This window comes from Maylandia zebra, linkage group LG11, assembly GCF_041146795.1.
Source record: "Maylandia zebra isolate NMK-2024a linkage group LG11, Mzebra_GT3a, whole genome shotgun sequence".
NCBI classification, from domain to species: domain Eukaryota; kingdom Metazoa; phylum Chordata; class Actinopteri; order Cichliformes; family Cichlidae; genus Maylandia; species Maylandia zebra.
Window position 1 is genome coordinate 25832447 of NC_135177.1, and position 23965 is coordinate 25856411.

The 23965-nt window shown below is 39.7% G+C and overlaps 2 protein-coding genes across 10 annotated transcripts in view; both read left to right on the top strand.

The window, feature by feature from the left end:
• erfl1 (Ets2 repressor factor like 1) overlaps positions 1 to 5692 on the top strand; it is a 48165-nt gene extending 42473 nt beyond the window's left edge. For both annotated transcript variants that reach the window (XM_076890103.1, XM_004550908.3), the window contains exons 6-7: positions 1428 to 1557; positions 3111 to 5692. In XM_076890103.1, the coding sequence (XP_076746218.1) occupies positions 1428 to 1557; positions 3111 to 3922 (942 nt within the window). In that variant the 3' untranslated portion in view covers positions 3923 to 5692. The remainder of the gene's footprint in view (positions 1 to 1427; positions 1558 to 3110) is intronic.
• A 2178-nt stretch (positions 5693 to 7870) lies between these two features.
• The window catches only part of arhgef1 (Rho guanine nucleotide exchange factor (GEF) 1), a 41947-nt gene continuing 25852 nt past the window's right edge, over positions 7871 to 23965 (top strand). For 7 of the 8 annotated variants that reach the window (XM_076890104.1, XM_076890107.1, XM_004550909.5 and 4 more), the window contains exon 1: positions 7871 to 8138. The gene's annotated coding sequence lies outside the window, so the exon portion shown is untranslated. The remainder of the gene's footprint in view (positions 8139 to 23965) is intronic. The other variant, XM_076890108.1, reaches the window with a different exon arrangement.

A 23965-nucleotide genomic window follows, 5' to 3' on the forward strand; every position in this document is an offset into this window, starting at 1 on the left:
ATCAACAAAAATTTAATTCAGGTAACTGAAAACCATTCAACTCGAGCTGTTATATTTCTCAGGCACCTGCTGTGCATTCCCCCTTTTTTGCAAAAGAATGGTGGTATTCATCGTAGCTATCTTTTATTCACTCTGTCTAATGGGGGTCATAATAGACTACAGTTTGATTATTATTTGCCCTAAGAGATTGTAAAATTTTTACAGAGATAAAATGTGTCAGAACACAAAAAAAGATGGAGGCGTGAACAAAAATGTCCTAATTTGGTTAAAAAAAAATAATGTTATGACTTTACTTGTGTTTATAAGATATTTAGAGATTTTTCTTTCTTTCTTTTTAATGGAAAAAAAATCAATTTCTGCGTTTCAGATTCTACACTAAATTATAGATGTGGCTGCACAAATTGATGAAGAAGGCTATTTTTTTGACTTGGGTATAAGTGCTGGTGTGCAGATAATTTTATTTTAGATGACTAATGTCCTAGAAAGTACAAGTAACTTGAAAGTACAGTAAGAGAGAATCATTCATCAATTGTCTGTGCCGTCCTTAAGATGGGGATAAGGAGACGCGAGCTCTGAAGGAGACCGTGGAGGGGGGACGGTTTTAACTTGCCCTTAAAACAAAAGAAGACGTTATCCCCTCTTTCTCTCATCCCTGTCTCCTATGGCGTATCCATCTGTCATCGATTGAAAATGAAAGAAATAGAAAGCAAAGGGGTCGCGTCAGATCAGATCAATGGCGGGTCATTAATGCGGTTTGTTAAGCAACGCAGATCTCGCAGCTTGGGAGTACAGTCTCGCCTTTCAAACTTGGGGCTGCAGGGTGACAGATACTACTGATCCGCAATCACGCTAGGGGGGAAAATAAATCCCCCCGTGTCCCCTTGATTCCTAAGATTAAACTGTTCCACTTATTTTACCTCTTCTTTGCAAATTTTAGACAGAAAAAAATCTACGCACTCACTGACACGCACACAGCTGCCCTACTTCTAAATGGATGTCATTCTCTCACATCTCACTGCTATTCGTCCTGTGTCCCTTTACACAAGCTGGCCCACAATCCCTCTTTCTTCTTTTCATTTATCCTTTGTGCCCACAATCTTAATCATTGGTCTCCATTTGACTCTGTACTTTTCCTCCCTTTGAGTCTCTGAGCCCGTGCGTCCTCCTGCCTCCCGTTTTTTTTTTACCCCAAGTCCCATGGCTTCCCTTTTTATCCTGTCCTTGCTGCGACTGTGTCACTGTTTGCATCACACTCTGCAGGGTGCTGCTGTCAACATATGACTTTACCCAGCAAAGTGCAGCAGCATCATAAAGGCAGATTTGTAGGAATATGTACGCAAGCTTTTTTTATTATTATTATTTCATGGTACAAACTCATCTCTAACCTCCTTTTCTACTCTTTGCTTGTGTCTCTTTCTGCCGCTCAGGCCATACAGTCCTTGTTTCCTCGTTTGCCAGACACCAGCAGAGGAACTTCCCTTTTCGATCGGGGGACCACAGCACCAGGACCTGAAGGGGACAAACTGAGACTGGACTCATTTCCTTTCCTAAGTTCAGGTGAGCAGAGAGAATGACAAAGTTGGTCAGATACATGCCGGTCTTCCTCTATTGCATGAAGAAAAATACACTTATATATATATATATATATAAAGTGTATGATTGGCAGTGTACAAACAAAGGGAGGAGGAGAAGGTAGCAATGTAAGTTGAGCAGAGAGAGAAATGAGGATACAGTGAGGCATGAACATTTATTGTTAAAGGAAATAAGAGAGATGGCTGTCCCATAGCAGTCTACAGTGAGACTGTGCTCCAGGTGAGAAAGCCCAGGTTAGCTGGTGAATTATGCATGTCAGCTGTAGTGAGACACAAGTCGAGGGCTGGAGAAATCATCCACTTTTTCAGCGCAACTGTTCACATTTGTCCCCTTCTATCTCAGAAAGTGAGTTCAACCAAACACAGCACGGAAGTGTCATTGTTTGCTTGACTGATGGCACGCATGCACAAATGCATTTCATTTGCAATCTCTGCACACGCATAAGAAGGTATACGAATCTGCAGAGCTCGAGAGGTAGTGTGTAAACAGACTCACTCACACACAGATGCAATTCTCATCCCAGAACCGGCACCCTCTCCCTCCTCCCTATTCTGTTTGTCCTCAGGTCCTATTCCCCCCTTCTTCCCTTCTCACCCTCCTCTCCCTCCCATGTGTCCCCGCTGTCCTAATCCCTTCCCAGGCAGGAAGGCCCTAATTGAGGGTGCAGGCTTCAGTTTGTGGCCTGTGGGCGCCCATTACTGTGTTTTCATAAGCAAGTGAGGCCTGCCTGACTGATTCAATATTCATGTGTCTGCCAGCTACTCCTGGCCCAGCACGCAGAGACTTCACCACTGTCAAATTAGCCCTGCATAGTAAATAACAGAGTGAAAGAGAAAAAGAGAGTGAGAACGGCTGGGAGAGAGGTGGAGGGTGCAGCAGAGAGAGAATCTTTGAGTCGGTTGTCATTTGGAAGGAAGTAGACTAGGTTGAGAGGCAATGCGTTTGTTTGTTCATTAAAATTGCATTCCTGCATCACCCCTCGTTCTGTTTTCAAGTGATTGAATTCAAATACGCAACGCAATTTGCTGCACCATAAGTGTTTTTTGCTTAATTTGAAATGATATCATGACATGTCAGAGCATTGCGGGGACAAATGTCGACATTATTTCTCAGTGAGAATTTTCAACAGTGTGACTGGTTTCACCGCAATGATGCGCAATCAAAACAGAAGCAGAGTCACTTCACATATTTCTTTTCTTTTAAATATACAAGGAAATGATAAGCCGTTTGGAAGACGGGAACTCTTCTTAATTGTTTTTCACTGCAGTGGAGAATCTTTGTGTTGACATCTGGTTTGCAGCGGTGTGAAGTGGGTGTACTACACAGTACCGGCATGCATAAATGAACCATCAGGTTTTGTGTTGAAAGCAGCCGTGCCAGAATTAGCCCCTGTGGCTCCTGATTAGAATTGCTAATACCACTGACTATAATTAGTGAACATTCTTGGATGTTGTATGTCAGGAAACCTTTGCCCCTTCTGAGAGCTAACCTCCATCTCTGGATTTTCTCTGTCCTAGGTGCACCGTGCTATTCAAAACCCCCGTCCCTGCTGGGCCCGTACCCTCGCAACCCACCCTTTGACTACCCCTGGGGCTTCAATCCCTACCTCCCAGGGGCCTTCTCTCTCAACAACTGCCCAAAACTGCCCCCTGGCTCCCTCTACCCCTCCCAGTTTTACCCCAACCCCTTGCAAAGCAGCCTTTCACAGCTGCCTCACCCCTTCTCCTCCCTGCTCCCGCCTGGAGAGGCAGGTGGGGGTGAGAGGGGAGCAGCGGGGCAAACTGGCGGGACAAATGGCACAGCGGGTGGTCAGCCGGCCAGACTCTGCCTGCCGCCGTACCAGGGCAGCCTGTCGATGGGTCGGACAGACATTGGCAGCGGGGCGACACTGGGAGAAAGGGTGGAGCCCAATCCTCCGGGTCTCGGCTTGACCTTGGGCCTGGGAGCGGTCAGCTTAGGAGCTGGGACTGGGACAGACCAGCAGAGCCCCACAGAGAGAAGAGGAGGGGTGAAGCAGGACCCAGAGTCAGACTCAGACCTGGAGATAACAGATCTGAGCGACTGCAGCTCGGACAATGAAAATGAGCATGAATTTGGCATTCGGAAGGAATCCAGCCATGCGAACCGATCACAGCTTGTGTTAGATGGGAAGAAAGGAAGCGTGTTGCCTCCCATCTCCTCTCTTCCTCCACCAGTGTCCCCACATCCACTGAAGAGCCTGATGCCCATTACTCCTCCTCCCCCATCCCTGCCTAGGTCACTCTCACCTTCCATGGCTCTGCATGAAAGACACAGGGAGACAGAGACTCTCAAACTGATACACAGCTAAGACATTTTCTGATGTGTCCTCCATCTTGCCAGTCTATGGTCTGATAACTCTCTTTTTCTTTCCTTTTGTTTCTCTGAGATGAATTTTCCACTTTAAATCATCAGATCTTTTCCAGCCCTTTTCCAGGAATGGCAGTTAACTTCTTTTACTTCTAAAACTGCAGTTTTCCTGTTTGCTGTGCAAGTTTTGAGCTTGCCAGCAGTCCATTACACTACTGATTCATTCATCTTAGAATATATGGGGTGTACAGTTTTTAGAGTGTCGGCTGTCTCGTCCTTTTTATTTTGATCTCTCGCACCAAATGGTTTGTAGATTTGCTTTATGCATTGCCAGCACTAGTCTACAATTTGCTGTCTGCAGCTGAGCTACGAAAGAAGGCATCGAGGTGGGAAATTACAACACAGCAATTCCTGCCTTGACAAACATTAACAAACAACATCCCTAAACTAACAGAACAACAAATGATGCTCAGATCGATCCAATTTTACAGATTTGTCCTGTAATTCTACAGATTTAGACTATAAATAATTACTGTGGCTTTTAAGACATGGTCAAATACTGCCACCTAGTGGTCCTTTCACTCAATGTCGTTTTCAAAGAACTGCAAGTGTGTGAGTGAAGCTACTGCCCTGAGTTCATTTTGCACTGTTTTTTAAAATATATATATTGTTTATTGTGGGTTAATTTAAATGTTAACAATCCATCTGTTCAATAGTGCTAACTGTGACGGTCTGTGCGTATTTACTTTGTCTTGGTGCACATTTTCTAACAGGAAAGAAAAAGAGAGCAGGAAGGAGCTGGACCAATCTAGAATTTGTATGAATATTTCTGTATATATTTTAATATGGTGTACATGACATTTAATTATAATTCACTATGATAAGATTTAGCTGTATTGTTGTGATTTTATTCAGTATTTAAACATGTTGGAAAATTATAAGCTTAGGTGTATCAAAATTGAAATTATTAATGGCAGAAGATCTGCACTCTGAAGACTTTTTTTTAATGTTGAGGACTGAGCTCACGTTGGGATTTGTCTCTGATTTCCTCAACCCCAGTTAATTGTGCCCTTTGGTCATTTTGTTCTTGCCAGATGCCCAGTGTACAAACCCTTTGGGTTCAAAAACATGCCGGCAGACTTATTTTTCTAGTTAGCATTCACCCAATGTTCCTGTACTGTAATTAATCTAATGTGAATAATATTGGTCTTTGCATTTTCTTCTTTAAATCCTCCCCCCAAAATCTGTTTTGATTATTTTTCAATCGATTCTTTTTGTCCATGCCAGCAGCAGAGCAATTTGTTTTGCTTGAGGACACTAAACAGTGGTGGGAGGGAATACTTACAAAAAAAACTGTACCTTTCCTCTCCCCAGATCTTATGACCAACATCCTTTCTACAGCCCTGTTTCTCAGCGTGGAGTGAACAGTGAATCATATTGTACAGTTTCATAGCCTTTATGCCGATGGTTTGTCAAACAGTGGCAGTATACCGATTATTTGTGAAAGCTCTATTGTAAAGTTAATGTAAAACTCTATGTTTGTTGAGTTGCTCCAGGAAAGGCCTCCAGTCACCTCCACAGGAAGAACACTAACAGCTGTAAATACTATTTCCTCGTGTGTGTGTGTGTGTGTATGTGTGTACACATCCAGAAATGACAGTGCAGTGGTTTTACCTGTCATCTTTCTTTGTTTTACTGTAAAGAGGAAAAATGGAAAGTGCAAAAAGAAGAAAAAGAGTAATATCTTCAAAAGCAATAAATATTATTCTGGATAGCGGACTGTTGACTGTGTTGTTGAAAAGATTTAAAAAATACGGTGCTTCATACATCACAATTCTGACACAATCTGTGGAATTCAGGTCAGTGAAAAGAAATATTATATTATATTATATTATATTATATTATATTATATTATATTATATTATATTATATTATATTGACACCAATAATGATTTGATTTTTTTATGCATTGGTGAAAAGTCCATGAAAAGTGTCTCTTAAACTGAAAAAGCACAGTAATTGCACACCATGCCAATTTAATCTGAACTTTTCTTTTCCTATAAATAATTAAATCTTGTTTACATTTAGAGATCTCTGCCCAAACTTTCTGTTACTTTCTGTTGTGTTTAACTAATTGTTTACCTGCTTTTCTTTTAGATTGGCTTTTACAAGCTGGCAAAATGCAGACAAATGAGACATTACAATTACACATGCAGAAGTTGTTATCACCATTTTGATGTATATTTTAATGTTTTAAGATGATTGTTAGGATGTTTTATATATGCCACTTAATGATAGGAAACATATTCCATTCAGGGAATGTAAAATTTTAAAACTGTTTGTTTGCCATCTACAAAAAAAGGGGGAATTTATAAAGCATTGCGTAATAGCACAAATCATACTGAGGCACTTTCAATGAACCTCTTAGTATTACAGAGAGGAATTTATTACTCGCACTTAAGCTCAGTCAGCATGTGAAAAATATTTTAAAGAAAAAACACCTCACTATCAAACAAGAAACGTCACTGTGCTTGTGATGATCACTGGTACTCACTAGACAAAACATTTGCAATTGTCATTATCAACTGTAACTAAATTTGTTTGACAAATACACAAGGAGTGGGGCTGCAGACATAGAGGGTGAGTCTTTTAGAAAGGTGTGCAACAGAAAATAGTAACATCATCATTAAAGTTCAGATCATTTAATGTATATGTGGCATCCACGTCATGTGTACATCATTTGTCACCAAGCGCTTAGGCCTCACTACTTTTCTACGTTAATCCAGGGAGAGATTAAATTAATTTTCAAAGAAGTTTGTCAACCTGGAAAAAGATTTAAAGGTCAAAGAGAATTTATAAGCTGACACAGTACAGGTAGAGACATGTATTAATGATTTAGAGGTCAATTTGGAGACATTGTTTGCATCTACAATGTGTTCTTTCAGACTAGTGACACAAAAAATTCCCAAATACACATTTAAGGGTTTATTTTGCTACATTTTTTTATTTATGTAACACAGTGCATATTAATCAGACATTATATTTGTATATGTAAACACTTTACTCATGTTACAAGAAACAGTTGCCTTAATGTAAGAAAAAAAAAACAAATCTTCTAAATCTTTATTGTTAGATGTATTTGGAACGTTTGCCCTTTTTATCTCAGGGTCAAAAAATCTCAATGTAGAGCAAAAATAAATACTTAAATATTCATTCAGTCAGTCAATACACACACACACACACACACACACACACACACACACACACACACACACACACACACACACACACACACACACACACATATATCGTTAGGTGTAGATTTGTTGCCTGGTCGTTATCATATTTCTCCACAGTGCGGCGCCAGAAGGCTGGAAAATAAGTGAAGCATCGAGAAAACCAGGGAGAAAAGTTTTTTGAGAGTTCAAGCCTGTAAAATATAAATAATTCATATTAATACTTAATTTCCCGCAGACATAGTTCCTTCAGACATTTCTGATTTCTTAGCTTCGCAGTAGTGAAGATAATTTTTTTCTAAGCAGATACAGAGATTGACACCATCCTACATATCAATAATTTATGCTTTACACTGTCGGTCTTTGTTCAGAACATAATACACATTTTTAGAAAGAAAAAACTGTTTTGTTTTTGCTGCAACATTAATTATAAAAGAAAACTGAAGACGAATGGGTTTAACAGGTTTCATGTAAGTAGCGGACTGGCTAAGTAAACAATAGACAGAGGAAGGGTTTCATTTTGTATTGTGTTAATAACACTTTTTGGGTATCTCGTCTAGATATTTCTAAATGGTAGTAAGCGAATTCGTGTTTACACAAATATAAAGGGTCCATAAACACCGTGCTAATAAAATTCTCTTGTGTTGCAGAGAGTAGGTTCTTAATGGGGACAGGTTACTGTGTAACACAGTGCGGAAACAAGCCGTTTGTAGGGGTTACTGTTACGTTTTTATATAACATTCAAACCTTAAAACACACGTAAATTGACAAAAAGTTATAATATTGCCACTTTTATTTATTGCGTACTCGATAATTTCGAAGCGGTACACTGTAACTTCCCCCCCTCGCGGTTAATCACTCAGTTTTTTTTTATGTGTACTTCCGCGTACAATGTTATTTTTTTTCTTCCCACTGACACACGGCAACTTCGAACAGGAAACCTCTTAGACGTCTCGCCTGTCGGTTTCTCTGTATTTACGGGTAAGTACACCATTCATAATGTTCACATGCTTGTGAACATTATCACGCTTTTGGACTTTTACGGGTTTCAGTGCTATAGTTTGAGTGGTTTTTGGCTATTTGTTGGCGCTGGCTTCCCCCCCATACAGCCAGAGCGGCAGACGATAGCGTCCGCATACAGGAATGCTGTACTCGGCTCACTGCACGACATCTCGTCCTGTGCGATCAAAGCCCATCTGCAGACGATTTTATTCAACATTTTGGCCATTTTCATTAGCACTGGGATAGCCACAGGCTTATTTTGTGAACTTGTTTAACAAAGGCATGGGAGTAACAGGGGAAAGAAAAAAGAAAAGAAAAAAAAACTTAAGGTAGCAAACTTGTCATTGTGTATTTTTTGGCAAAGCCATCGAAATTTTATACGACTGTCCTCAGTTTCGGTTTAGCCCAAACTACAAATCACTTTAATATTCTCAAATGGAGTTATGTTTTGTATTGAGCTAGTCAGTGGGAAGTTTATAGCTTGTGACCTTGAGAATTTTTATGTATTTTTTTTCTTATCTTCTTTGAAATAGTATCTTTATGAAATGTATCATATGGGTAATCTGGTTGTTACAGCTATACAGTGTGAACCTGTGTGTATTTTACCTCATAAATGTTTTTATTATATCCAGCCTGTGATGCAAGTATACACACACATACAAAAAATACTCTCAGCACATTATAGAGGCTTAGGAAACCACTACCAGATCAATTCCTCTGTTTCCCTCTCATTTATTTGTCGACACTTTTTTCCCACAACATGAAAAGTAGCATCTGTCTTATCCCTCCCAGTTTTTCCCCCCTCCCCCTTTGCTTCCTGTTTCTATATAACTCACTTATCAGATCGGCCTATAGACTGGGGGTCTCAATGCAGACAAAGTTCAATAATTAGTGTCTGTATGTAATTGATTGCCAGTGGTGATGTTTTTTCTCTCACCAAGTGCATTGCCTGTGCAAAACAGGCAACAGTTTCCTGTGCTCACAGGAAACTATAATTACTGTACATCTAGTGGTGCATCTAGTACAGCTTCAGTATCTCATGCTACCCTAGACAGAGGATGCTAGGGTAGTGTGGGCTGTGTATGCCAGTAAGCTGTAAGTTAGTAATTAGTCCTCAAAGAAAAACGGTTGCTTTTAAACAAGTTGTCAGGGCAGTTTATCCAGGCTTTTTTTTAAAGTCACCAATCATGAGCTCAGTCAAAGCCACCTTAGAATCACCCTAAATTTTGATGATGCTTATTGCCCATTATTTGACTCTGCCTGTGTGGTAAGGGCATTGGAGCTGGCGGTTTTAGAGACTGTGACTTGTTCCCAGTCAGCCGCTGCACCCCAGAGGCCCCATGTGAAGCAGGCTCTGCCACTTCCTGTTACGCTCTGTTAGACTAGAGGTGCACTGCACTTGTCATCTTTCTCTCGCTACATTTTACAAGTGCAGGCTTGTCTGGAGCCCAAAGGCTACCTTCTCTTCCTTTTAAAGGAGTGTTGGCTATTTAATCTGAGTTGCTGCACTGCTCTCTCCCTCTCTTTCTTCCACTCTCTATTGTTTTAGACCTACATAAACTCAGCCATATCCCCTCTTTCTTAGTGAGGAGGAAGATAAACTCAGGATATCGCTACAGTTATTTTCAGTTGTTGTTTAGCCTATGTGAACGATACCAAACAACTGGAATGACGGGTAATGCACTTTCAGTGGAACAGCCAGCAGCTGTCCTAAGGGCCTGGTGGTGTATTGCTAGCACAATGATAATTTACTGTACTTGGGCTCTGACTTCAAAGGGAGCACAGGTATTCTTCTCTGGCTGAAGATAGTCTGACAAACAGTCAGCAGATAATGAGAGATGGAGTGGACTCCCTGCTATTCTCTCTGTGAGTCAGAAATCTCCTGATTCCTCCTGAATGAGCTCACTAGGTGAGGTGGGGTGAAGTTCCAAACAACTGTGTGAGATGGTGAACAGGAAGGTGCTCATGCTCTTCGGCGCGTGTGACGTGAGTTTTTGTGAAACCGCAACATATGACCTCTGATCAAGGCACAACACTATTGTGTCATTGTAACTACTTCTGCATTGGTTTGCATGGATCTCTCATACAGCAATAACAGCACAGATTTGTTGGCTGCATAGATATAATGTTGTAGCTTCTTTGCATAGTTTTTGTTGTTGTTGTTGTTTTTGCACGGTTGTGAAATTGTACCTGTACCTTTTTGTTGCATTTGCATAAAGAGAAAAAGGAGGCACTTTGCAACATCATATTTTTATTCTTGGACTTTGCTTGTGTAGCTTTGCGTGATTCACAGTTCAGACTAAAGTCGTGTCGTCTTGTACTGGGCTTCAGTGCAGTCTCTCTCTCTACATCCACCCCTGAGCAACACATTTCAGGACCTATCTATTTCTGACTGTCTTCTGATTGGCAGTCTCTTGCAAACAAAGGATTTGAACAGTAGGTGGGTTGGGCTGCAGTGCTTACAGGTTGACCATATTATTAGGGGTTATCAGTGCTCGCTGAAAGGAAATGTTTAGACCAGTCTCACGTTGTGAGCTTTTGCCTCCGCTGAATCATTTGCATATATGCTCATGATTAATATGAGCATCCATCATTGTAATAGCGCATATGTGTCAGAAAATAAGAAAGAGCGTAATAGAGAGCGAGCAGTATGTTTCTATGAGTATTTATGGTGCCTATGTGGCCTACATGTGGGAGTTCCCCTTTAATTGAGTAATACATTATTCATGTGTCATTATGGCTTTCCAGCATAGACCAGAATGTATCTGTTCTGGGCTTCTTCTGTGTTTTTACTTGGCTTGTCTGTTTTTGTTTTTGTTTTTCTCACCTGTTAAGTTCCGTCTTCCCTCTGCTGTCATTTATGTTCTGCTCAAACTGCATGTGCTCGAAGTGGATTTGCAACTTATGAGTCATATGTGTGCAGCAGTGATGTCCCGCTGCAAATGAAGCAGCCCTTTTGATTTCAAAATGAATGCAGCATGAATCCTTATGAGCTTTCTGACTGATGATAGGAGTTTTTTGTGCAATTTCAGCCTTGTCTCCAGGAGCTTAAGCGTCTCGTATGAAAAAGAAAGAAAATGGAAAGACTTGCATCTATCTGTCCAAATGTGAGTCAGACGGGCTGGCTGGAAGGCCGATGTGACAGGGGGTGAGGGAGTGAAGAAGCAGAGAATGAGCTCTTTCATTTGAGGGTCAGAGTGGAAAAAGCGAGACCAGACTCCACTCTTATGTTTACTCTCGAGGAGTGAAAGATGGTGGGGGCTTGGTGGGGTGAAAGGTCCTCCAGTCAAGTGTGTGGAGACAGTGTGTTGACTGTGTGTTAGCACACAGCTCTTTACAAACAATCGCTCATCCTGTGTTATACAATAAGTCATCATTTCCATTGTCATTTTAAATAATGGCAACTTCTATATTTATATTTTGATTACACTGTTCCACTGCTAGTCTACCCTACATAATGTATTACTTTTAACTGTGATGTTTGGTGCACATTTAGCCTTACAGCTTCATACATGTTCAAGGGAAAAATTAAAAAGAGAAACCCCAGAAAAAGCAAGAGGAGAGGATGAGGGATTCGTCTTTTATGCTGGCTAGGTAGTTGGATAGTTTTCACACACAGAAATGTGGCTCTGAACTTGAAGCATTCCTTGTGAAGTACCGGTACACTGGAAGATTATTATTGTGACATACCGAAAATAATTCAGATACCTCTCCTAATACATGGAGCTTATTCTTAGAGCTTTATCTATCGACCTTAAAAATAGGCCCCTGATAAAAGTAGTAGCATTGCAACTAAGTGTTCCTATTATTAGGAGTGTTATAGTATAGCATTGTTTGTTAATTGGAAATATTTAAAAAATGAAATATTAATTTGTTGTTTTGTTAATGACAGAGCCCAACTGATACAGGAGACTGACACCGATATTTAGAGATTTAAAGAATGAGATATTATTTTATATCAGCCGATGTTTTTTTTTCTTCTTTCATACACATGAAAGATAAACATTTATTTATTCCTTTACACTCTTTCCAACTCTGCCGGGATCAGGTTGTTGTTGTGTTTGTGGTGTTCCAAACACTTGTGTTTCCATCAGCGAAGTTGCCCTTTTGAGGACAAACTATGCAACATCAACTCTTATAATATTACTGAAGGGTGTTTCTTCCATCTCTTATTTACTTTTTAAATTTGAATTTATGAGGGTTTTAACATCCACATACCTGTGTTGATTTCATTGACCAATAGTTGTCGTCATTTTTTTTCCTGACAATGCAAGACAAGACAATAGCTAAATAAAAACTAATGCACAAAGGCAAAAATTATGATGAAATGTGTCAACACTTTCCTCAACTAATAAAAATGAAACTAAACTAATTTGGCTGTATAGAAAGGCGGGACAAGTTTGAAAGTGATCCAATCAGAAGTAATATCTTTGTGCAGTAAAGCTAGATGCACACATCTGATATGCCGCCGACAAACAAGGTGGAGGTGGGGGCAGAGGTGGTGGTTTCTCAAGAAAACACAGCAAAATGTCAACGCTTGGGAGGAAGAGCAGAAATTTCACAGCTGATGTGAAGGGAAAGATGCTGCTTTGTAAACTGAGTGGAGCCACTGTCACCAGAAAAAGACAACAAACTTTTACAATTTAAATTTAGAAAATAATTTAGATGCCCAAATTATGAGTTTTAGTCAAAAGGTTATGACTAAAAATAAATTTAAAAAAAAAACTGTCAAAATTAACACTGCTAGATTAGCAAAAGTTAAAATCATTGGAGTGCATCGGCCGACTGATACATTGGTGGCTCTATACATGCAGCTCTAGTTAATAACACAGAGCTGTGGGGCTGGTTTAGTTATATCTTAACTAAACCAGCCCCAATGACTAGCTAACCATTGTATCTGGTTGTATTTTCACAATTCACATTTTTGCTTTTTGTAGCTTTTAAAATTTCCTTCATTTATTGTGATATCATCATCATTCATTCCTTTGGTTGTGTTTACAATGTGGTAAAAAATCTTTGGAGACAGGTCAATTTTCAGTAATGAATAATTCAATAATCAGTTTAATGTATGGTCTATAAAAATTTAAAAAGAAGTGCATTATTTCACTATGGTTGGCCGCTTTGGGGGTGCTCTCTATACTGTGCTCCAGTTTTTCCATCCAGTGTTTCCATTTTTAACTGCAGTCCTAGCAGTGAAAAATGGAAACCTTTCTCCAAAGTTGGAGTTGATGTATTTCAAAGGTTATTTTGCCAGCAGTCTTTTAATGTAAGAGCTCTGTATAGTAAGAGAATCGGATCAAAATATGACCCAAGTTACACTTTTTTAGAGGTAGCATACAGCGTGAGATAATCCACTAAATATCCAGTCACAGTTCTGCAGATTCTTCCATTTGGTTTAGACAAGGGCATTGGTCGTGCGGATCATAGCACACCAGACAACCATTTTCTCATTGCGGTTCACCAGAAAATTTACCTATGCCAGTCTCACATTGGTTCAGTTGGACATCACACAAGCTTCTTACTAGGAAACTAACATGTAATGTTAGTTGGGTAATGTTTAGAAAGGTTCAAGGCTACAGTGCATATGTGAAAGAAGGAAATTATTTCTGTTGGCAAAATTGGAGCCAGTGAATATTGGCATCTGTGTCTTTAAAAAAGGCACAAGAACCATAATCTCTAGCTGAATGACTTGTAACTAATTTGGAGACCGGATTTTGACAAGAAAGAAGCCTGTGGGGATATTTGCAGTCCTGCTGCACTCTTTTCATTTTTTTCTTTTTTCTTTTTTTTTTTTTAAACTGCAGGCACACTTTGAGAAATATTATTTCTCAACATGTGTATTTCATTACTTGGAATGCTACTGGCTATAGCCTCCCAAATGTATTGTCAGTCAGTGTTTGCTTTAAGTTTTTATATTGATAACTGTCAATAATATTGACATATCAATTCACACTTGAATAACTGTGTTCTTAGAAAAATCTTCATTGCCAACCATGAGAATGATGTTTGAAGCATCCTGAACCAAGGTGCGCCTGTGTGCAAGTACACAAGCATTTTTTGGCAATGTTAACCTCAGAAGCTTTGAATCTGGGCAGGCTAAATTCCTTCCAGAAATATTCATCCTGTTCCCTGGCATTTCTGGCTTTGTTTGGTATAGTCTTAAAATCAGCAGCAAACGAACCTACAGTGGACACACTAATGCACGCAACAGACTTGTGAATTAGTCGGGAGTTGTTTTGGTCCGAAAATGCTAATCAGAGATGTCTGTGTTTGGTTTTTAGCAATTACTGCTCCACACACACACACACACACACACACACACACACACACACACACACACACACACACACACACACACACACACACACACACATGGAAGCAGTTAGGACAAGCTAGAGGTTCACTGTGAACTGCCAATCCATGCCAGTCGATTTGCCTCAGCCTATCAACTGTTTCCATGAAGCCAGTGACCTCTATATGGGGATAAGGCGAGAGAGAGGGGATGGGGCGTTTTTGGCTTGGAGTTGAGGGTTATGAGAGTAGGAAAGTGAAGTATGCTTTAGCTCTGAGGAGCGACAAGAAAATGAATCAAACGTCTGTTAAGCCTTCATGAATATGTGTGCATGAGGACATGGAGGGGAGGTTATAGCTCTCGTTATATGGGATGCCTTGTTAACCTCTTTAAACTAACAAACACTGAGGAGTATTGCGCTGAGAGTTGGTTGGGGGGTTCTGTCCAGCATCATTAAAAACCTCTGAATCTGCTCAACTAAAACCATATGAAAAGAAGGTCATTGATTCTTTGCAGAGGTTTTGTCCAGATAAAGGTCACTGGACTGTTGCAACAGTCCAGTGGCCAATGTAGGATCTTGTGAAGCAATGAAGAAAAAAATCTGCCTGTGCTTTGCCCGCTCTGTTGGCCATAATCTTATTTTAGCCACTACGTAATGGTTGTTGAATTACATAATTGACCCTTGTCTACTAGCTATGAATGCACTGGCTGTTTTAGAAGTGAGTGTAAAAGGGGCCACTTTGTTTAACGCCAGAGGTAGAGGAGAAGAAAGTAATATATACTTAGAGAGATGAAAGTCACAGAGGGGAAAAAAATGAATGGTAGACGAAAGCTGTGGTAATGCAGAGGAGGAGAAAAGGCAGTCTTACCTCTTCAGTGCTGATGAGCCACTCTCTTATTGCGCATGCACTGATGCACCGACTTCCCCTGTGCATGCACGCTGCTGTGCAACATAATTATGTCACAGGTAGCCTTTTTTTGTTTTTTGCTCATTCCCTGCCTAGTGACAAGGTTTCAAGGATAACTTTGCCCTCATGTAATGCTCAGACTTCTGTTCTGTTGCCCTTTTATCTCACACAACATTCATAATGTGACATTCAGTCACATCAGGACTACTTATCCTGAAATGTCTTATTGCTGAGAATATGACTTTTAATCAGATATGTTTGTTTCCTATGTCTTTGAGCTGATCTCTGCAGGAGTAATGCCCATGAGTCATACAAATTAAATAACATTCTCTTTGTACTGCACTGAGGCATTTTACACCTCACACGTGTTCTGCTCAAACCCTGCTCCTTCCTTCCAGCCCAACCCATAGCCTTTCAGTGCATGTGCATTTAGGCCTGCACTTTTTCATACTTGTGGATGTTCGATTTATATGCCATCATGTCCATAGGTTTGAACCTGATGTGGTTGGAATGCAAACTTTATGTTTTAATTCAAGGCTTGAGTTGGTTAGATGCTGGGAAAGGATTAGTGATCCTCCATTTCAGTTGTCATCTGTGGTCTTTCATGCTGTTTGGTGTTCCTGAGCTGGCCAGTGCATTCCTTCTATTTAAGAATGTACCAGATTGTTGATATGGCCACTCCTCAAGTTTTTGTTATCTCTCTGATAGGTTTATTTTGTTTATTCAGCCTAATGACAGCCTCCCTCGCTTTCATCAACATCGCTTTGAGAGTTTCGGTAAAAAGATGCCAAATACAAGTTGAATCTTGTCTTTGTTTTGTCAGCTGGCCATGGCTTGTCAGTTAGATGTCCAATTACTTTTGAGCCTATAAAAATAGGGCTTATATATAAAAATGTGTATAATGCGATACTTTTGTTAAACACCAAAAATTCAAGCTGAAGGTCTGCACTTCAATCAAATCTTAACTGTTTGATTTTTAAATCAACTGTGATGGTGCACAGACACAAAATTACAAAAGAATGTGTCCAAATTCCTATGGATCTTACTGTGATCTTTTTGTGACCACAGGATGCTTATTAAGTATAAAGATGTATAAACACAACATCGGGGCTTTATGTGTTGCCACATCAATTTTGTGCTGGCTAAACATTCAAAGATAATGTGATGATGAGCTGAAAGACTTTAAAACTGTTGAGTTATTTTCTTTATAGAGCCGGCTGTTGGCTAAGTTGTTAATCTAAACATCTGTGTGGACTTGACATCCCAACACACAGCACATGCTCTACAGTCAAGAGTTCCCTTTGGTTTTGTTTATCCTGAGGTGCTAGCTTACTGTCAGCTCTGCCAGCTGCAGCTAAAACCATTTGGTCAAGGTTGGAAGAATCTAGTGTGCGTGCTTGTTTATACTTGCTGAAGAGCAGATGTATACTCTGTAGGCCTTCAGGTGCAGGGCCATGCTCTTAACAGTGTTTCTCAGTACTTACATGCTTGCTACTCTTTCCAGGGTGTTTCACATTTATGTTTCCATTGCCTGTTTTCTCTGTTTTTCCATCGTGGCAGCCTTGTTCTTAATTTCCTGTTGAAGTGTGTCCCTTCTTTCTTTCTTTTTTTTAATTTCTGCTCCACACTCCCTCTCCTCCTCCTCCTCCACCTTCACCTCCTTCCTTACCAGACCACTGGTTTTACTTCTTCTGTCTTCCATAAGGTCAGTATAAACTATATACTGGTGCTTATAGCCACAGTTTGTTTTTTGTTTTGTTTGGTTTCTTGCTTTCTTAGTTATTCAAGAGCTTTAGATTCCAAGATCACTAAAACAGGATATATGTAATACATATAATCATTTTTTGGGAGGTTTTTTTTTAACATGTGTGTAGTTAACAAAAGAAAAATCCTGATCCACTGAAGCCATGCCTGCTCTTTAAACAGTTAAATGGTTGTGCTGCATAAGTGGGTACATTTGAAGAATGTGCAACTTATTAAATAATTTTTCATATCCGGCCAATTTTACATTTTGATAAGCGAGCCGCTACCTTTGTTATGTGGCCACATTTGCCCTTAAGTGTTAACCACAAGAGATGACTAGACCTAATACAGGAAAGTCAGGTTACCAGTTTTAGATGTCAGGCTTTTGTTGGTAGCAGCGTTGTGATATAACAACTACTGGAAAGTCCAAACTTGACTTTTTGCACAGTAGATTTAACAAAATGCAGCCACACTGCTGTCTTATTTGATGTGGCGTCAGTTTGGAGCCAAGTCTAAGCAAATCTTCAGAAAATGTAATCAAGCTAGTTTTCATAATAAGGTTTGAGTAAGTCCACAGTTGTGAAAACTTGGGAGTGTTCTTCAGAAGCAGCTTGTTTCTCCTGCTGCTCAATGAGTTAGTCATGAAAAGCTATTGTAGCAGTGCCTGCTGTTGTCTCGCCAATGGGAATTTAATTGGATGAGAGCATATTGACCAAACAATCAACCAGATTTTGAGATCAGTCTGATATGTCTAAGTGTCTTATTTAGCTTTTATTTTAAATATATATAATGTTGGAAAAAAATATTTTGAATATGTTTTAGCTGCAAGTCAGAGCACAATGTGTAGCCAGGCCCTGTAATTTAAGGCCATTTGCCCCTATTCACACCATTATCATTTGAGTTCTGTTCCTCATTTGTTCAACACTGGGTTTCATTTATGCACTGCATTAACTTCCTTATCTGGTTCCCATGTGAACTAAGAGATGAGCGGGACCGGAGGTTTGTTTGATTCAGTTTTGACAACCATGTTTCATGCGGAAACACTTGTGGGCACCAACTTTTTTTTTTCTTTTCAAAATGTCTCACTCATTCTCATCTCTTTTCTGTCTCGCTTCCTCTCTCTCTTCGCATCTGATAGGTCATACAGGAAATGGTTCTGATAGCTTCCTGAGGAAATTACACCCACTTCCTGTCTGTGTGCCTCCCCATTTGCCACCTTGTCCATTTTTTTTCCAAGTCTTTTCTCAGGCTCCTCAAGGATAAGCCACTGGGGGAGTGGAGGAGCAGCAATACTGCTAGAAATCCCCCAGTTAGTGCTAATGAGGTTGAGGCCTGATGAGCAAGCCAGATAAACCATACAGCAGTACAAACACAGCAGGCAATGGCCATTAGCTGTTGGGTTATTTTTGGATGCTACCCTCATAGCATATAGAGAACAGGACACAACCTATTGTGACCAAGTATAAGAAGGGAGCAGTGACATATGTGTATACAATGGATTCTGTAGCCAGGTGCACCAAGTAATTGTAAACAAGTCTACATCTATCTAAATTTAGTGTTTTCAGTACAGGATGTATGTGTCTACATCAACTGGTTCCTCACAAATTTCTCATATTTTCACTTAGAATAATTTCTTACTCTATCAGATATTTACTTATTCCAACTTGAGAGCCACTTGCTCACACTTCCTTTTTCTCTCTCTCACAATCTCTTGGGTGGTTCAGTTTGACTTTTAAAGCACTTTCAAAATATCAGCAAACCCTTGACCTGGTGTGAAAACCTTTTCTAATCTCTCTGATTAAGAACTTCAAATTTGACATCACCAATGGGGCTGACTAGCAGTGTGGTTTGTTGCAGAAATATGAAATCTTTTACTGCAATAGTTCAACTTTTTTTTTTAAACTAAAACATGAAAAGAAAAGAAGGGATCCTAAAGTTCCCCTCCAGACAAAAGTGTATTTTGTTTATTGTTACATTACATTTGACCTCCATTGTGTTCGAGGAAGCATGCTAAAGTTTTACTCCATTAAGCGGTTTTCATTTTCAATTTCTAAGGAGAGAAAACTACTGTGATCAAATCAAATGTGTAAGGATGATTTTGTGATAGCATAACTAGTTTGTAAACTCCTTGTTGTTGTGTTGTGAACTTCAAAAGTGTCAGTGCACAGTTACTAAGAGTGGACCAAAAATCATAGATTTGGGATTTTCGTGTAAGCAAGAAGCAGAGGTAGTTTAGAATTCGGGAATTGAATTGATTTCTGTGTACGTGTGCAAAAATGAAATACATGTCAGACACAAGTTATTATGTAAAGCATGGATTTTAAACATCTCTTCTGAACACATATGTTAATAAAATGTGTCCATAGCAAATGATCAAAATTCATCCAGTGTTGCACTGTTTATCTTTCTGTGCACACTTGGCTGAACGTATACTTCCACAGGTTTATAGCGTTCCTCTTGTTGCTGGCACTAGTTTTTCAAACTGCGGCATGGTTCGGGGTGACCTCTTAAGCTCTGTAAATAAATGTCTGCATAATATTATGTTAACATAATGTTGCAGTGGAGATTGCTCCTGTGGTTCAGTAACCTGAATGTGTTTTTTCTTTGGATAATGAACCTTTTAGTTCTTGGTTTTAAAAATGTTGCCATGCCATTTCTCCTCTGCGGTGCATCATTTAAACTTATTTATAACACAGGGGTCTGACAGCCACTGCCATGTGATTGCAGGAGTTTGATTGACAGGTGCAATGCAGATTTTGGGGTGATGTCACAGTTTGACGACTCCACTCTTCTTGGTCATAGGAGTTGTGCTAAAAAGCTCATTGTTTTAATGTCTTGCAAGTGAATGTGGGGTTTACATGAGAGCTGATGCAAGTGTTATCATGCTGCAGCAAAACCTTGGTGACCTGGTGGAAATATAAAATGTTAAACTGTGCAGGCTGGTTGCTGCTTTTTTTTTTTTTTTCCTCCCATCTTTTTTTCCAATTTGAAGTGTTAGACGTCTGCACGGTCTGAGATGAAGAGGAATGCTTTGTAAAGACCAGCTGTCAGAGAGCACACACACAAACACACAAGTTTACCAGCAGCTCTCTACAATAACATAGGAATGGCCCCCTCCCATATACGTGCTAGGTCCTAATGCACACACATACACACACACACACACACACACACACACAAAGGCACGTACGCTTGATGGCTATCATTAGATTGATGCCACCTGACACTTAGTTAGTACTGGAATGTGATGGAAGGGAGGGGTGGTGGGCAGCTGCCGACTCAGGAGCACCGGACCTGATCTCCGCGCTTCTGGGACGCTCTGTTCAAAAACTCACACCCTTCCTTTTTTTCCCCTTAGCAACGCCTGTATCAGACTGGAAAGACACTTGCAGCCTAGAGCTTATGCCAGTTATCCTGTAATGTATGTGATGGGCAGAGGGTCTGGTTATTGCTCAAGACCAAGACTGTATCCATCTGTTGTCTGAATTGTGCCATATGCTGGAATGCACCACTTGGCTCATTCTGGTCAGAGGAGTCCCTTCATAGTCCTAACCCTGCAATTAGCTTCCCTCTGCCTACCCCAGTTTGTCTTTCAATGTGTGAACTTGTACTGCAGCTCCTCTGAAATCAACCAAGACATAACAATAACAAAGGCTCAGATTTCGCTGTCCTGTAATAAGGAGAGTGAAATGCTGAGAACCAGTATTAAAAGCATTTTATGAATGTTTATATTCTTTAAACATTTAGTCAGTAATAATTGGGGAAACTACTATAAATAACTGCTATAACTACTATACCAGTATAGTAAGTTTGTGCACTTTAAGACAGTTGTTGGCTCATTTTTTCAGCTAAAACTCCAGTGCGGTTTGATGGTCAGAGAGTAAGTAAAGAATAAATATAAAATCTAATTCAAACAGTTACTTGGTATATGTGAACTTTAGAACCTCTTACTGTACACTGAGCTCCATGGATCTTACAAGATTGCTGATGCAATTTTCTGGTGAATTGACTGGTTAGTAGACATTTATTTTGTACCTGTAAGTCTGCATAAGTTACCATAGCAATGTACCCCGTTTTAAAAGTTGACCACTTTCACAGCACTGAAAACACAGTATTAGTAATGGAGTTAGCTGGTTAAGCCCAAATTCTACTTCATATTATGACCCTCTGGACATATACATAATACAGTAGCAACATGTCCATAATAGCCTTTATAATAGGTATTACTACTGATTAAATAAATTAAGCTAATTATTTCTGGTTATTTTTGGTTAAACTCAATAGGAATGGCCAAAATTGTTCAGGAGTTCTGGGCACTTTTTGCCAAACAGAAGTAACCAGAAGTCAATAGGAATGGCTAAATTTGCCCAGGATTTTCTTTCTCAGTTCAGTTTTTGTTCTCACGCACCTATTGTTAAAACTTGAGTGTGTTAAGAAACATCCACAGCATTTTATCTTTCCAGTAAATGCGTAGATATGTTTTTCCAGCACTAATCATTGTCGTCATGGTGTCAGAACTTCTTCAGTGGCATGATAAGGTATCTTTGATGGTCTCACTTTAGTATGGCGTTGGCGGTTGGGTCTATGGGTGTGAAAAAGAGGAGACGTTTCCCTCTGTGTCATGTTTGTGTATGTCCGTGCAGATGTGCGTTCATGGCCCTGGCAGGCCTGTGTCTCTCTGTTTGGCTAACCCCTCCTACGCATGTTGCTCCAACACTGGCCTTTCTCAACCTGCAGCCCACTGGAAATGGCCATGAATGAACACATTCTCTCACTTTCTGCCTGTTTGCAATCTTACCCACTGTTTCACTCCCTCACTTTACCAGAGCTCACGGTGACTTTCATGTCTTTCTCACCCCACTTATCTTCTATTGAACACATACACTGAAATCAGGCCATAAATCAAATAATGATCATCTACACAGTCACATTTCCTTATAAACTCTAACCACTTAGTGAGTTATTTGTTCCTACTTAACAGACAACATGCAAAACCGCATATGTGAGCAAGTTTACAATGGCACAAAAAGTGTACTTAAAGTATGAAAAGACACTGAGAAACTCTGTGGATTTCATGAATCTTTTTTTTTTTAGAAGAAGCTAATATAGTGAGTTTATCAAATATCTTACAAATTACAAGTTATGTAACTACATTGATGTAATAATCCTGAGAATTTAATATTGCTATAACAGGATATTCTTGTCTACACTGGTTAAAAAATAGTAAAGGTACAATTACCGGAGTATAAATGGCGATGCAAAGCTGAATAGCTGACACCTTTTCATACTTTGCACTGTATACAGATTATAATAGGAAACTTGCTGTAAAAAGCACAACACTTATCCAAATCTGACTGTCTTTAGTCTTGACTCTGGGCTAGAATAGAATGTAAAGCTCTATATCATTAGTCCCTCCTACACTAAATACATACAGGTACTATGCTATTTAAACAAAATTAAATAGAAAAGAATGAATGTAAATGAGTCCTTATACTAAAGAGGTGCTAGATGAAACGTTCAAATATGCTTCTTGCTAACATTTGGTCATGACTTTCTCTTCTTTTTCCCCCTCCTATGTTTTTAAGATGAATCAGTTTTTAACCATTTTGTCTCTGTACTCACTGTGCCTTGTGTTCTCACCTAACACTACAGTGCAGCTTTTTAACGTGTGTTTGTGTGACTGTGTGTATGTAATTGGGTGTTCCCTGGTGGCGGCTCTGGGTCTGCAACCTTCAGAGGACTGAATACAAGGGCTGTGTGTTGTTTGTGTGTTTTGGGGAAGAGGAAATGGTTTGGGCTGTAAAAGGGTGCGGCTAAATTGATGTACTTTTTCCCATTCATCATTTTCTAAAGCAAAAATTTTTATTTCCAATTACTTGAGCTGCATTTTTAGACCTGAAGAGCTTGTGTCCCAACTAGAGGAGAGATTTCTGCAGAATGTTTTTACTGAACCCAACACAAGTCTGGAAAAATAAGGGACAAAATCTGGACACACTTCAGAGAATGTGATATTTTCCAATGCATGTTATACCCCAGGGAGAATTGAAGGAAGAAGTAGAATCCAAGGAAATCTCTCTAAAAAATTAAAAAGGAACAAGGTTGAAAACCAATATTTAAAGCCTGTTATCTTCAAGTCATCAGCCAGCACTGCATTGCAAACAGCCGTATAAATCACTGTGTGGACTCCAGAATTCTTCCTAAACCTATCATGAGTGAACACAGTTTGTCACAGGGTCCATAATTGCCTATTAAATAAATTAAAGGTTCACCTAAGAAAAGTGGGAAAACTTGAACCCATACCCTGGGTTTAAGAGTAGATGGCCATATAGTTTCTCAGTAGATGGTTCAAAAGCCTCTATCCATAATGGTACTACATGGGAGATGCAACAAGGCATGGCTGTCTTATTCATCTATAAAGGCCCCATAAATGCTAATGTATACAAGTTTTGTAGCAGCATATGCCACCATCCATATGATGTCTTTCCTATTTCAGCAGGGCAACATTCAGTTCATGTTACAACAGCACTGGTCTATGGAGGGAAGAAACCCTGGTGCTAAACTGGACTATGTTTTCTTATTGAGTAAAAATCGTAAAACAATTCCCCTCAATTCCCAAAAGGTTGAGTGTGGTTATAAAGGTACTCACTGTAAACTCATAAGTTCAAAACGATTACAGCCTCACCAAAATGTAATGCATCCCTCACTCATTATGAGCCAACCAGCTGACACACAGATGGATATGTATAAGTAGCTGCTCTCCTCATTTGTGCAAACGGATAGTAAAGGTCAAGTTACTAACTTAGTTCCAAAAATACAACTATATGTGATTAGCTGTCTATCAAATTGTTACCGGGGGCACCTCT